Here is a 13,813-nt window from a genome sequence, read left to right as displayed (position 1 = left end):
AGTAACTGCTCTCACTTCTCTTCCCTCGCACCCTTCAACATCTGGCACACTGCTAGTGTCTTCCATAGTGAAGACTGATGCAAAATACTCATTTAGTTCATTTGCCATCTCCTTCTCCTCTGTTAATATTTCTCCAGCCTCATTGCCTAGTGGCCCTACATTCAATCTCATCTTTTTTTTTTACACACTTGAAAAAGCTTTTACTATCCACTTTGATATTGTTTGCCAGCTTGCTTTCATATTTCATCTTTTCCCTCCTAATGATTCTTTTTGTGCTCTGTAGGTTTTTAGAAGCTTCACAATCATCTGTCTTCCCGCTAGTCTTTGCATTGTTTTTTTTTTACCCTTTCTTTTGCTTTTACATTAGCTTTGACTTCCCTTGTCAACCACGGTTGTTCTATTTTGCTATTTGACTATTTCTTTGTTTTTGGAATGCATCTATCTTGTACCTTCATTTTTTTCTCAGAAACTCACGCCATTGCTGCTCTGCTGTCATCCCTGCCAACATCTCCTTCCAATTTACTTTGGCCAACTCCTCTCTCATACCACTGTAATTTCCTTTACTCCACTGAAATAATGCTACATTAAACTTTATTTTCTCTCTATCAAATATCAAGTTGAACTCAATCATATTAAGCTCCCTAATTACCTCCACTTCATTACATAACATCCAACCCAGTATAGCTGATCCCCTAGCAGGCTCATGATAAGCTGCTCTAAAAAGCCATCTCATGGACAATCAGCAACTTCACCCTCTTGGGATCTATTAACAACCTGATTTTCCCAATTGACCTGCATGTTGAAATCTCCCATGTGCCCTTGTGATACGCCGTTTTTATTTCCTGTTGTAATCTGTGTTCCACATCTCTGCTACTGTTAGGAGGCCTGTATATAACTGCCATCAGGGTCCTTTTACCCTTGCAGTTTCTTAACTCAACCCACAAGGATGCAATATCTTCCTTTCTCCTTTCACATCTTTCTGCTGATTTGATGCCATTCTTTACCAGCAGAGCCACGCCTCCCCTTCTGCCTACCTTCCTATCCCTCTGATACGATGCACATTTGCCTCCCAACTTCAACCATCCTTCAGCCATGATTCAGTGATGACCACAACCTCGTCTTCCCCACACAAATACAGATGAACAATGCTTGTCCGAGATGAAAATATCTGTAGATCAAAGAGTGTTTGAATTGAACGGTACAACTGGCAGAAACCAACTCCAGTTACAACATGTTGCTCCAACTGTCAGTGTTTGTAAACAGCTTCAGTGGCACCTGCTGTGGTTCCTTTGTGCCTTTCCCTCATAAATGCCCCCCTCCTCATTTCTGAATGTTCAAGTTAAATTTATTATCATAGTACGTGCAGATTTCCATGTACTAGATTGAGATTCGTTTTCTTGCTGGGATTTACATAAGAATAAAGAAATACAATAGAATCCACAAAAAAGCATACATAAACAAAGACTGACAAACAACAAAGAAGGTAAACTCTGCAAATGAAAAAAAATACTGAGAACATGAGTTGTAAAGTGTCCTTGAAAGTGAGTGTCTGGGCCATGATGGAGCTGGCTGAGTTTACAACTTTCTGCAGCCTTTTCCGATTCTCGACAGTGACCCCTCTATACCAGATGGTGATGAAGCCGTTTAAGTGTACTCAATGGTATGGAGAGCTTCACACGTGATGGTTTGTGCTGTATTTATCACTTTCCGGAGACCTTTTCCATTCCTGTGAATTGGTGTTTCCATATCAGGTTGTGATGCAACCAGTTAGGATACACTCCACTGTGCATCTGTAGAAGTTTGTCAAGGTGTTTTGTGACAAAACTTCTCATAAAGTAGAGATGCTGTCATGCCTTTTTTGTGATGCCACTTCCTGTAAGTGCTAGTCCCAGGACAGATCCTCTGATATAACCATATAACAATTACAGCACGGAAACAGGCCATCTCGGCCCTTCTAGTCCGTGCCGAGCTCTTACCCTCTCCTAGTCCCACTGACCTGCACTCAGCCCATAACACTCCATTCCTTCCCTGTCTACATATCTATCCAATTTAACTTTAAACAACAACATCGAACCTGCCTCAACCACTTCTGCTGGAAGCTCATTCCACACAGCTACCACTCTCTGAGTAAAGAAGTTCCTCCTCATGGTACCCCTAAACTTTTGTCCTTTAACTCTCAACCCATGTCCTCTTGTTTGAATCTTCCCCACTCTCAATGGAAAAAGCCTAACTACGTCAATATGATATGTTGACAAAAGGAATTTAAAGTTACTGACCTTCTCCACCTCCAATCCTCCACTGAGGACTGGCTCATTTACCTCCTCCTGTTGTCAATAATTGTCTCTTTGCTTTTGATTTTGAAAGGATCTGCAGTGAAATTCGGCACCATCCATGACAAAGGAGACACTCGACTGGTACACCATCGTGTACCCTCACTCTCATTCTCTCCACCATTCCCAACCCTCACTCTCATTCTCTCCACCATTCCCAACCCTCACTCTCATTCTCCCCACCATTCCCAACCCTCACTCTCATTCTCCCCACCATTCCCAACCCTCACTCTCATTCTCCCCACCATTCCCAACCCTCACTCTCATTCTCCCCACCATTCCCAACCCTCACTCTCATTCTCCCCACTATTCCCAACCCTCACTCTCATTCTCCCCACCATTCCCAACTCAGTGCCTTGATTGATGCCCAGTGAGTCAAAAGTCTTCCTCACCACCTTGTCTACCTGAGTACCACTTTCAGGGAACCATGTACTTGTACTTCTAGGGCCTCTCTGTTCTACAATACTCCCTGGGACACCACCATTGACTGTGGAAGCCCTGCCCTAATTTTTCTTCCCAAAGTGCAGTGTCTCGTGTTTAAACTCTTATTTGCCGTTCCTTGGCCCACCAACCCAGCTGATCAAGATCCCTCTGATTCCATACCAAGCTGTGATACAGGAAGGGGGTTTCGACTGAATTCCTCTTGAGTTTTGTGGTAACTTCCTTAGACTGAGAAACCTTCAGATACACTTCCCCCATGTGAGAACGCATTCTCCCTGCACTCACTCCATCAGTCTGAGGAATCGGGACTGTGGTCTCTCTGTGCCCTTCACTTTCACTCAGTCGAGCAAGTGCACTAGATTCTACAATTCAAAAACATTAAACTTGTATATGCTTTTTATAGGGTGAGTGGCTTTAATTTCCTGGGTGTTAATATCTCAGGGATTTGTCCCGTGCCCAGTGTATTGATGCAGTGGTGATGCAGTGGCTCTTTTGAGGAGATTTGGTAGGTCACTGAAGACCTGCACGTTTCTACAGATGTACAGTGAAGAGCATTTTGACCGGTTGCATTACGGCCTGGTATGGCAGCTTCAATGTCTGGCATAGCAAGGGACTGCGAAGGTTTGTAGAGTTAGCCAGCTCCATCGCAAGTTCCACACCCCCACCCCCACACCATATCAAGAGCAACTTCAAGAGGTGGTGACTCAAGAAGGGGGCATATATACCCTCACTAGCTGGGCCTGGCCTTATTCTCATTGCTACCATCGGGGAGGAGGTACCGGAGCCTGAGACCAACACTCAGTGATTCAGGAGCAGTCCTTTCTCTCTGCTGTCAGATTATGAATGGCCCATGAACATTACCTCGCCAATCCTTTTGTTTTTGCACTATTTATGTATTTTGTAATTTATAGTAATTTTAGACTGCCACAAAAAGTACAACGCAAGTAATGAGTGGATCTGCAGGGAGTAGCACTCTGCGTTGAGGTGAAGTTTACATCATCTAAGTCAGTGGCAATAGGCCTGACTCTCATTCTGAATCTTGGTTTCCTGCTGAAGTAGCTCGAGTGGAGACTTGAAACCTCACATCACTCAGGCAATAGGATCTACTACAGAACCAAGTCTGTTAGACCGACAGCCCTGGTAGCAGGTGCCTTTCACGTCATGACTTGTGTAGATGTGTCCATTAGGACAGAGGTTGTCCATTGCTGTTCATCGTTCTATCTTCTACTCACAGACGGTGCAGAGCTGCCATCAGAAGGTGGAGAAAGAGGTTTCCAACTTGCTCTCCCTGGTTGGTAGTCCGGAGTTTATAAAAGGTAATGAAGTTTTTCACAACTACACTTACATCTTTTGGAGAACCATGTTCTGCAAATGCTGGAATGTGGAGCAATAAGCAAACTGTTGGAGGAACTTGGCAGGTCAGGAAATATCTGTGCAGAGAAACGGGCAGCAGATGCTTCAGTTTGAGGTTTGACGCAGGTTTTCATTCCAAAATATCAATCATTCCTCTACCACCACAGGTTCTGCTCGACCTGCTGAGTTCCCCTGGGGGTCTGTTGTTTGTTCAGTGTGTGGCTGCCCTTGTCTTCAGTGTTAAAGTGAGTCAGAATCACTGACAAACGTCGTGAAATCTGTTTTGCGGCAGCATTACAGTGCAAGGCGTAGGTTATAAAACTAATAATGTGAAGGAGGAATAATGAGGTGGTGTTCATAGACCATTCAGAAATCTGATGGTGGAGGAGAAGTTGTCCCTGAATAATTGACTGTGTGCCCGCAATGCTCCTATACCTTCTCCCTGATGGTAGTAGTGAGAAGCGGGTGTATCCCGCACGGTGAGGGTCCTTGAGTGGATGCCGCCTTGAGACACTGCCTCTAGAAGATGCCCTTGATGGTGAGGAGGGTTGTGACTGTGACGAAGCTGGCTGAGTCTACAACCCTCTGCAGCCGTTTGCGATCCTGTGCACAACAACCCTTTGCAGCAGTTTGCGATCCTGTGCACTACAACCCTCTGCAGCCGTTTGCAATCCTGTGCACTACAACCCTCTGCAGCCGTTTGCGATCCTGTGCACCACGACCCTCTGCTGCCGTTTGCGATCCTGTGCACTACAACCCTCTGCAGCCGTTTGCGATGCTGTGCACTACGACCCTCTGCAGCAGTTTGCAATCCTGTGCACTACAACCCTCTGCAGCCGTTTGCGATCCTGTGCACTACAACCCTCTGCAGCCGTTTGCAATCCTGTGCACTACAACCCTCTGCAGCCGTTTGCGATCCTGTGCACTACAACCCTCTGCAGCCGTTTGCAATCCTGTGCACTACAACCCTCTGCAGCCGTTTGCGATCCTGTGCACCACGACCCTCTGCTGCCGTTTGCGATCCTGTGCACTACGACCCTCTGCAGCCGTTTGCGATGCTGTGCACTACGACCCTCTGCAGCCGTTTGCGATCCTGTGCACTTCAACCCTCTGCAGCCGTTTGCGATCCTGTGCACTACAACCCTCTGCAGCAGTTTGCGATCCTGTGCACAACAACCCTCTGCAGCCGTTTGCGATGCTGTGCTCTGCAACCCTCTGCAGCCGTTTGCGATCCTGTGCACTTCAACCCTCTGCAGCCGTTTGCGATCCTGTGCCCAACAACCCTCTGCAGCCGTTTGCGATGCTGTGCTCTGCAACCCTCTGCAGCCGTTTGCAATCCTGTGCACTACAACCCTCTGCAGCCGTTTGCGATCCTGTGCACTACAACCCTCTGCAGCCGTTTGCGATCCTGTGCACAACAACCCTCTGCAGCCGTTTGCGATGCTGTGCACTACGACCCTCTGCAGCCGTTTGCGATCCTGTGCACTACAACCCTCTGCAGCCGTTTGCGATCCTGTGCACAACAACCCTCTGCAGCCGTTTGCGATCCTGTGCACTACAACCCTCTGCAGCCGTTTGCAATCCTGTGCACTACAACCGCCTGAGCCGTTTGCAATCCTGTGCACAACAACCCTTTGCAGCCGTTTGCGATCCTGTGCACTACAACCCTCTGCAGCCGTTTGCGATCCTGTGCACAACAACCCTCTGCAGCCGTTTGCAATCCTGTGCACTACAACCCTCTGCAGCCGTTTGCGATCCTGTGCACTACAACCCTCTGCAGCCGTTTGCAATCCTGTGCACTACAACTGCCTGAGCCGTTTGCAATCCTGTGCACAACAACCCTTTGCAGCCGTTTGCGATGCTGTGCACTACAACCCTCTGCAGCCGTTTGGGATCCTGTGCACTACAACCCTCTGCAGCCGTTTGCGATCCTGTGCACAACAACCCTTTGCAGCCGTTTGCAATCCTGTGCACTACAACCCTCTGCAGCCGTTTGCGATCCTGTGCACTACAACCCTCTGCAGCCGTTTGCAATCCTGTGCACTACAACTGCCTGAGCCGTTTGCAATCCTGTGCACAACAACCCTTTGCAGCAGTTTGCGATGCTGTGCTCTGCAACCCTCTGCAGCCGTTTGCGATCCTGTGCACTTCAACCCTCTGCAGCCGTTTGCGATCCTGTGCACAACAACCCTCTGCAGCCGTTTGCGATCCTGTGCACAACAACCCTCTGCAGCCGTTTGCAATCCTGTGCACTACAACCCTCTGCAGCCGTTTGCAATCCTGTGCACAACGACCCTCTGCAGCCGTTTGCGATCCTGTGCACAACGACCCTCTGCAGCCATTTGCGATCCTGTGCACAACAACCCTTTGCAGCAGTTTGCGATCCTGTGCACTACAACCCTCTGCAGCCGTTTGCGATCCTGTGCACAACAACCCTTTGCAGCAGTTTGCGATGCTGTGCACTTCAACCCTCTGCAGCCGTTTGCGATCCTGTGCACTACAACCCTCTGCAGCCGTTTGCGATGCTGTGCACTACAACCCTCTGCAGCCGTTTGCGATGCTGTGCTCTGCAACCCTCTGCAGCCGTTTGCGATCCTGTGCACTACAACCCTCTGCAGCCGTTTGCGATCCTGTGCACTACAACCGCCTGAGCCGTTTGCGATCCTGTGCACTACAACCCTCTGCAGCCGTTGCGATCCTGTGCACTACAACTCTCTGCAGCCGTTTGCAATCCTGTGCACTACAACCCTCTTTTTTTTAAAATTCTTTATTACAAATGTCGGTGCTATACAATATTTACAAAACCAGTGACTAACATATTTACTACACTACAAACAGACAATACATGTTAAACCAATATATTGCCATCCTCATCAATGATGGCATTTACACCCCGCGGAGCCCAACGGTCCCGGAACACCTCTACGGTCGCCGTGGACTGTGCGTATTCCTTTTCAATGTTCACCCGGGCACGAACATACCCCCTAAACATAGCCAGGCAGTCCGCCCGGGGAGAACCTCCTGCCACCCTTTTCCAGGAGCCACGGATGGCAATTTTCGCCAGCCCCAGGAGCAAGTTGACAAGGACATCCTCATCCCTCTGTGCCCCCCTCCTTACTGGATGACCATATATGAATAGGGTGGGACTGAAATGCAACCAGAAGGCGAGAAGCAGCCCACGCAAATACGCCAAAAGGGGCTGCAGCCTCACACACTCCACGTACATATGGTACACGGTCTCCTCCAGCCCGCAGAAGTGACACGCGGCTGGGAGATCCGTGTACAAACTAAAGAACTTATTGCAGGGCACAGCTTTGTGCAGCACCCTCCAGCCAAGATCCCCAAGGTGCATGGGGAGGACTCCCTTGTAAAGGGACTTCCATTGGGGACCCCCCTCACCTCCAGGTGGGAAGACCGACCGCCATGGCGTGTCAGGACGGTGGACAAGGGCTAGGAAGTGGAGGGTGTGGAGCAACAGCCCATAAAGGTACCTCCTGCCTGCATCCCTGAATGGGATTGTGGGTGTCGATGAGAGACGGCTCAAGTTGTGTGGATTCGTCTCTCGGGTAAGGCTGCGGGGCCTGGGCCTGACGAGCAGCTCCGCTTGAGTCGATCCACACACCTGAGCCGCACCGACATCCATTGAGGCAGGGCAAGGGTCGGCCAGGACCCCGCCCTCTGCCAGAAGAGGGGATTCCCGGCCTGAGGCAACCATGTTCCAGACTCTCAGTAGGTCCTGATAGAAGCCTGGCAGCCTCTGCAAAGCAGCACGGCTGACGCCCGCCGGCGGTAGCTGCATATCTTCGGCAAGACAGCAGCCCCTCCGGAGGAAGAAAGTCGCCAACACGTGCCACCTGGGAGGGTGCTCGGCGTACAGGAATCTCTGCAGCGTCCTGAGGCGGAGAGCCGCCAGTCGTGTGCGTACACACACCAGCGACTGTCCGCCCTCTCCTACTGGGAGACTCAGAACCGCTGCAGAGACCCAGTGTTTCCTGTTTTCCCCAGAAGAAGTCCACTAGCTTCCTCTGCATTCTCGCGACAAAAGGGGCAGGGGGGGCCAAGGTGACCATCCGGTACCACAACATGGAGGCCACCAGCTGGTTCATGACCACCACTCTGCCTCGATAGGAAAACACCCTGAGAAGGCCTGACCAGCGCCCTAGCCGGGCCATGACCTTTGTCTCCAGGTCCTGCCAGTTCGCCAGCCAGGTCTCCCCAGAAGGACTCAGATAGACTCCCAGATAGAGAAGACGTCTGGTGCTCCACTCAAAAGCTCTCATCTCCTCCGGCAGGGAGTCCACCTGCCACTGGCCTACTAAGAGTCCGGAACATTTCGCCCAGTTGATCCTGGCGGAGGATGCTGCCGAGAAAACATCTTGGCACTCGCGCATCCTCCGCAGGTCACAGGGGTCTGTCATCATGAGGAGTACGTCATCGGCGTAGGCCGAGAGGACGACCCCCATGTCCGGTTCGCGCAGAACCAGACCTGTCAGCCTTCGCCGAAGAAGGCTGAGGAATGGCTCGACACAGATCGCATACAGTTGACCGGACATGGGGCACCCTTGACGCACTCCTCTTCGGAAGTGGATAGGTCCTGTCAATGATCCGTTAATCTTAACTAGGCACTCTGCGGCAGAGTACAGGAGCCGAACTCGGGTCACAAAGTGTGGTCCGAGCCCAAAAGCCTGCAGGGTGCCCACCAGGAAACTGTGGTCCACCCGGTCAAAAGCCTTCTCCTGGTCAAGAGAAAGAAACGCTGCCGGGGTCCCAGTCTCCTGGAGTAGGTGGATCAGGTCCCGTACTAGGTGGACATTGTCCTGGATGGAGCGGCCCGGGACTGTGTAAGATTGGTCAGGATGGACCACCTGTCCAATTACCAAACCCAGACGGTTGGCCATTGCCCGGGCGAAGATCTTGTAGTCTGCGCACAAGAGGGAGACCGACCGCCAGTTCTTTAGCAGGCGGAGGTCTCCCTTCTTGGGCAGTAGGACCACAACAGCTCTTCGCCATGAGAGGGGCATTTCTCCGGTGGCTAGGCTCTCCCCTAGGACAAGGCTGTAGTCATCCCCCAGGACATCCCAAAAAGCCTGATAAAACTCAACACTCAGTCCATCCAAACCAGGGGACTTGCCCCTCCGGAGTTGCCGAAGGGCAGTGGACAGCTCCTCCCGAGTCAGGGGGGCATCCAGACGCACTGCGTCCTCTGGGCTGACCTTAGGCAAATCCTTCCAGACCTCATTACACGCCTCCGCATTTGACGGATCAGGCGAGAATAAGGACCGATAGAATGAACGGACTTCGTTGTTAATTCCATCAGGGTCTGTGATGGAGGAGCCATCGGCAGCCAGCAGCTCCACTAGCTGCTTTTGAACTCCCCGCCACCTTTCCAACGAGTAGAAGAAGGGTGAGCCACGGTCCAAATCCTGCAGCATTTGGATCCGTGACCTCACGTACGCACCTCAGGACGGCTGGAGCTGCAGGTTCCTTAGTGCGTCCTTCTTCTCCTGGTATTCCTGCCACAGCTGCTGGTCTCCAGCGATCGGACCGAGGCGGGACTCCAGGTCAAGCAATGCTCTCTCAAGCCGCTCAACCTCAGAGCTCCGCCTCTTTGTCGACCCCCTAGTGTACTCCCGACATAAAAACCGGATGTGGGCTTTGCCCACATCCCATCATAGCCATAGGGAGCAGAACTCTCTCCGCCTCTCCTTCCAGGAGACCCAGAACGCTCGGAACGAATCCCGGAATCGGCTGTCCTCCAGCAACCGGTTGTTAAAATGCCAATACCCGGATCCCACCCGAGGGTGTAGTGGAATAAATTCCATCCACACAAGGTGATGATCCGAGCACGACACTGGCCGCATGGAGGACGCCGACACGCGGGAGACGTAGGCCCGAGAGATATATATGCGGTCTATCCTGGAACCTCCTTCTCTAGACCTTCTCGAGAAGGCGCTAGAGTTGGGGTGAAAATTCCGCCAGCTGTCCACCCAGTCAAAGGAGCCGACTAGCTCCTCTAACTTTTTTGCTGATGCTGGGTTGCGTTGGAGGCCCGAACGGTCCTCCGCCTCGAGGGTACAATTGAAATCTCCCCCGAGGATGACGCAATCCCCAGGATCGATGGAGCTCAGCAGGGTGGACAGCTGGCAGAATAGGCGCGTCTGCATCACACCGCGCCTGGGAGCATACAAATTGATAAAATGCAATGGTACGCCATCCATGCGCACAACCAGGTGGAGCAGACGGCCGGGCACAACGTCCTGGACTCTTTCAATTACTGGCTGGAAGGTCGGGGCCAACAGGATCGCCACCCCGCTAGAAATGGAGCTGAGGTGGCTCATGTAGACCCCGCCCCGCCACTCCAGGAGCCAAGCAGACTCGTCCCCAGGGATGGTATGGGTTTCCTGCAGGAAACTCACCGTATACCGCCCATCCCTGAGGGCTGAGAGATTGTTATGCCTGCGAAGAGGACCCCTGCTGCCGTTTACATTGAGACTAGCTATGGTAAGCTTCATGGCGGGAGCACACTAGGTCTCAGCAGCTGTGCCCATTTTGGTGAGAGCGGAGGCGCCCTCCACCACACTGTCCGGAAAGAAAGCAAGGATACTTTTTGCCTTCCGGGCTCGAGCGGTACCAGCGACACCCTGTGACCCACCATCCCCCGTAGGAGCGAGGCTGCTTCTCCCTCTGATGTCCCTTACTAGGTCATCTAGGAAAGATTTTAGTTGCCGTCTGTCGTTCCCCGCCACCGCATTCCTCTTTCTCTTTCCCTTTCGTCCGAGGATGACTCGCAGGGACCTCACCAGCCTCGGCATGCTGGGCCAGCGAAGCGAGGCTAGTTGAGGCCGGTGCTTGGCACCCTCAGAGGTGAGAATAAAATGCTTAATTTCCTCTACAGGTATCAATGGGGACTTCTCAGGAGGGGTGAGGATGTCCATTGTTTCACTATCGAAAGAGTCCCCCTCCAACCCGTAACTGCAGACAGAATCCCCATCGGCCTCCCCGCATGTTCCAATAGATGGCTGCGCTTGTGACCCATACCGCGCAGCGGGCACCTCGCTCTTACCTGCCCGCTCCACCGTCGCATCAGCCTCATCCACATTTGCGACAATCCCCAGGGACTCCCTGCAAGTCATTTATTGCTAGAGTCGACATGCACAGAATATCGTCCTCCCCAGGGGGCAGGCATAGAGGGGAACCTGGCACCTTTGGTCCAAGGGATTCACAAGCAGCCTGGTGCTGAGAATGAGAGAGCTTTGTCTCGTCTCCTCTTACACTATTCGGTACACTGGCCTCTAGAGAGGCGCTGACTTGTAGGTCCTGGGTGGAGGCCTCCAGGGCTGCCTCATTTGTGCAAACAGGGCTATCACAAGCTTTTTGCACAACCATACCATCTTCCCCAGGACTGGTGGCTACATCTGGGGACTCAGGTTTAGAACCAACCCCTACCCAGATTCCCACCCCTTCCTGGGACTCCCCCGCATCTACATCCCCTGCCCTCTTGCGGGAACGTTCCCTTCTCCTCTTCACGCCGGAGGAGCACACAGTTACAGGCTTCACCGATGGGGCGGCGCTTTCTGTTTCCATCGCCCCGTCTGCTTGCGCACCTCCCCGAGCCCCACGCTCCACTTCAGGCGAAATGGGCGTGAGCTCTGCGGCCTCAAAGGCCCGCTTCTTACTGTGTTTGGATTTCCCCTTTGCCTTCTTACTCCGCACAGACTCCACCCCGTCCCCCACCTGAACCACAGGGAGAGGAGCAGGGACCGACCCAACCGTAGGAGTAGGGACAGGGGTAGGGGCAGGGTGAGGGGCTGGGGCAGGATCACGGGCGGGGGCAGGGTCAGATGCAGGCGCAGACGCACGCGCAGGACTAGGATCAGGGGCAGAGGTAGCTGGGGCACTGGTGCCCGAAGTGGGCTCCCTCGGGTTCCAGGCGGCAGGACAGTCCCTCAGAAAGTGCCCCACCTCCCTGCACGCATGGCACCGCGGGCGCTCAGAGCTCCAGTACACCTGATAAACCACTCCCTCGTGCCGGACAGTAAACCGGCCCTCAACATCGTCCTCCCTTTCCAGCTGCATGAAAACCTGACGCCGGAAAGAGATTACGGTGCGGAGGGTGTGTCTCTTAAACTTGTGTCGGATGGCAGTGATCTCCGACCTTACTTGCCCTAAACGGGCCAGTGGGGGAAGCAAGTTCTCATTTGGAATGAAAGGCTTAACATGCCCAAGCACGATACGTTGCGTGGGGGCTGTCACCAGCTCCATAGGTAAAAAGATGTTGTCTACCGTGACTCCCCTGCTTAGGGCTCGGTGCACTAGCTCTTCATTCGCCAGATAGAACACCGCCTTTCCGAACTCCTTCTCGGTGGCCAGAATACCACCTTTCCCCACAAAGGTCCTCCATTGCCTCCGTACACTTTTCTAGTGTCATTCCAGGGCGCAAAATACATTGCACCCCACGTTCCACCTTCACTGACCGAAACAGGGCGTTGTCCGAGGCCGGGGAGGCAGCCGCCCTTGCGTAACTCCCCGAAGGCCCGCGACTCCCTGGAGACCGGTCCGGCATGCTGGCGCTCTTTCCAGTCCGAGAATCCTACAGCGGTGCCGGTTAGAAGTCCTGGAACGAGTCGAATAACTGGCCGGGAAAGTTTGCAGTCGACAGTTCCTCGCTGGCTCGGCGCCAGGAAAGGCTCCGTCGGACTTGCAGAGACCCAGGCCGGGAGAGGCCGGAATGTCCTTCCAGATGCTCCAGCACCGACACCGGACGAAAATCAGGAAAACAATGGAGGAGGAACGTTGCCCCGATGTCAATGGGGGGGAACGACGGCGTTTACCTCCGGTTTTGGAGCGAACCGGCTTCCTGGCGAGTTGCCAGCGGCCGCAACTGGGAACTACGCAGTTAGCAGCCGCCAACAAACCCAGCCCAAACCGGCAGTAAAACTCCACACCGAGTTTCCACACCAGCGCCGTCACTCACTCAGTTGTCCAAGAGACTTTTAGAGCCACCTCCAGAGTATTCCACGAACTTTATCCAGTAGTTTTGCCTCGATTTCTCCCAGCTCAGTCAGCACAGCTGCTCTCTGTGTCTGACCCCGGGAGCCTCTGGAGCAGTTTGCGATGCTGTGCACTACAACCCTCTGCAGCCATTTGCGATCCTGTCTCCATACCGGGCTTTGATGCAACCGGTCAGAATGCCTTTCATTGTACACCTGCACCTATCGAAGTCTGTACAAATCTCTGGTGACATGCCAGATCTCTTCAAACTCCTAATAAAGCAGAGCTGCTGGCTGTCGTCTTTGTGATTGCTTCTGTGTGTTGGTCTCGGTACAGATCCTCCAAGCTGTTGATGCCCTGTGTTGGGTACATGTTGCCTTTGTACCCACAGCACAGCCAGTTCTCAGCTCTGGTCTTATGGTTGGTATTATCGGCATGGAGCACTCCCCAGTCTAGGATTTTCATGGACCCTCCACACTGCAGTGTTAGAACGTAGAACAGTACAGCACAGGAACAGGCCCTTCAGCCCAACATATCTGTGCTGACTGTGATGCCAATTTAAACCAATCTCATCTGTCTGTGTATGATCCCTGCCTGTTCATGTGGCTGTCTAAATACCTTTCAAATATTTCTACTGGATCTGCTTCTACTATCTCGCCTGGTCACACATTTCACGTACCCACCACTCCCTGTATTTA

General features: G+C 52.5%; 1 protein-coding gene across 4 annotated transcripts in view; it reads left to right on the top strand.

Annotated features, from left to right (window-relative positions):
• Positions 1–13,813, top strand: part of LOC140197511 (oxysterol-binding protein-related protein 1-like) — a 344,662-nt gene that overhangs the window by 77,318 nt on the left and 253,531 nt on the right. For all 4 annotated transcript variants that reach the window (XM_072257540.1, XM_072257558.1, XM_072257530.1 and 1 more), the window contains exon 15: positions 4,006–4,087. In XM_072257540.1, coding sequence (XP_072113641.1) covers positions 4,006–4,087 — 82 coding nt within the window. The remainder of the gene's footprint in view (positions 1–4,005; positions 4,088–13,813) is intronic.

Source organism: Mobula birostris, chromosome 1 (assembly GCF_030028105.1).
Source record: "Mobula birostris isolate sMobBir1 chromosome 1, sMobBir1.hap1, whole genome shotgun sequence".
Taxonomy (NCBI): Eukaryota; Metazoa; Chordata; class Chondrichthyes; order Myliobatiformes; family Myliobatidae; genus Mobula; species Mobula birostris.
This window is presented reverse-complemented; position numbering and strand designations above follow the sequence as displayed.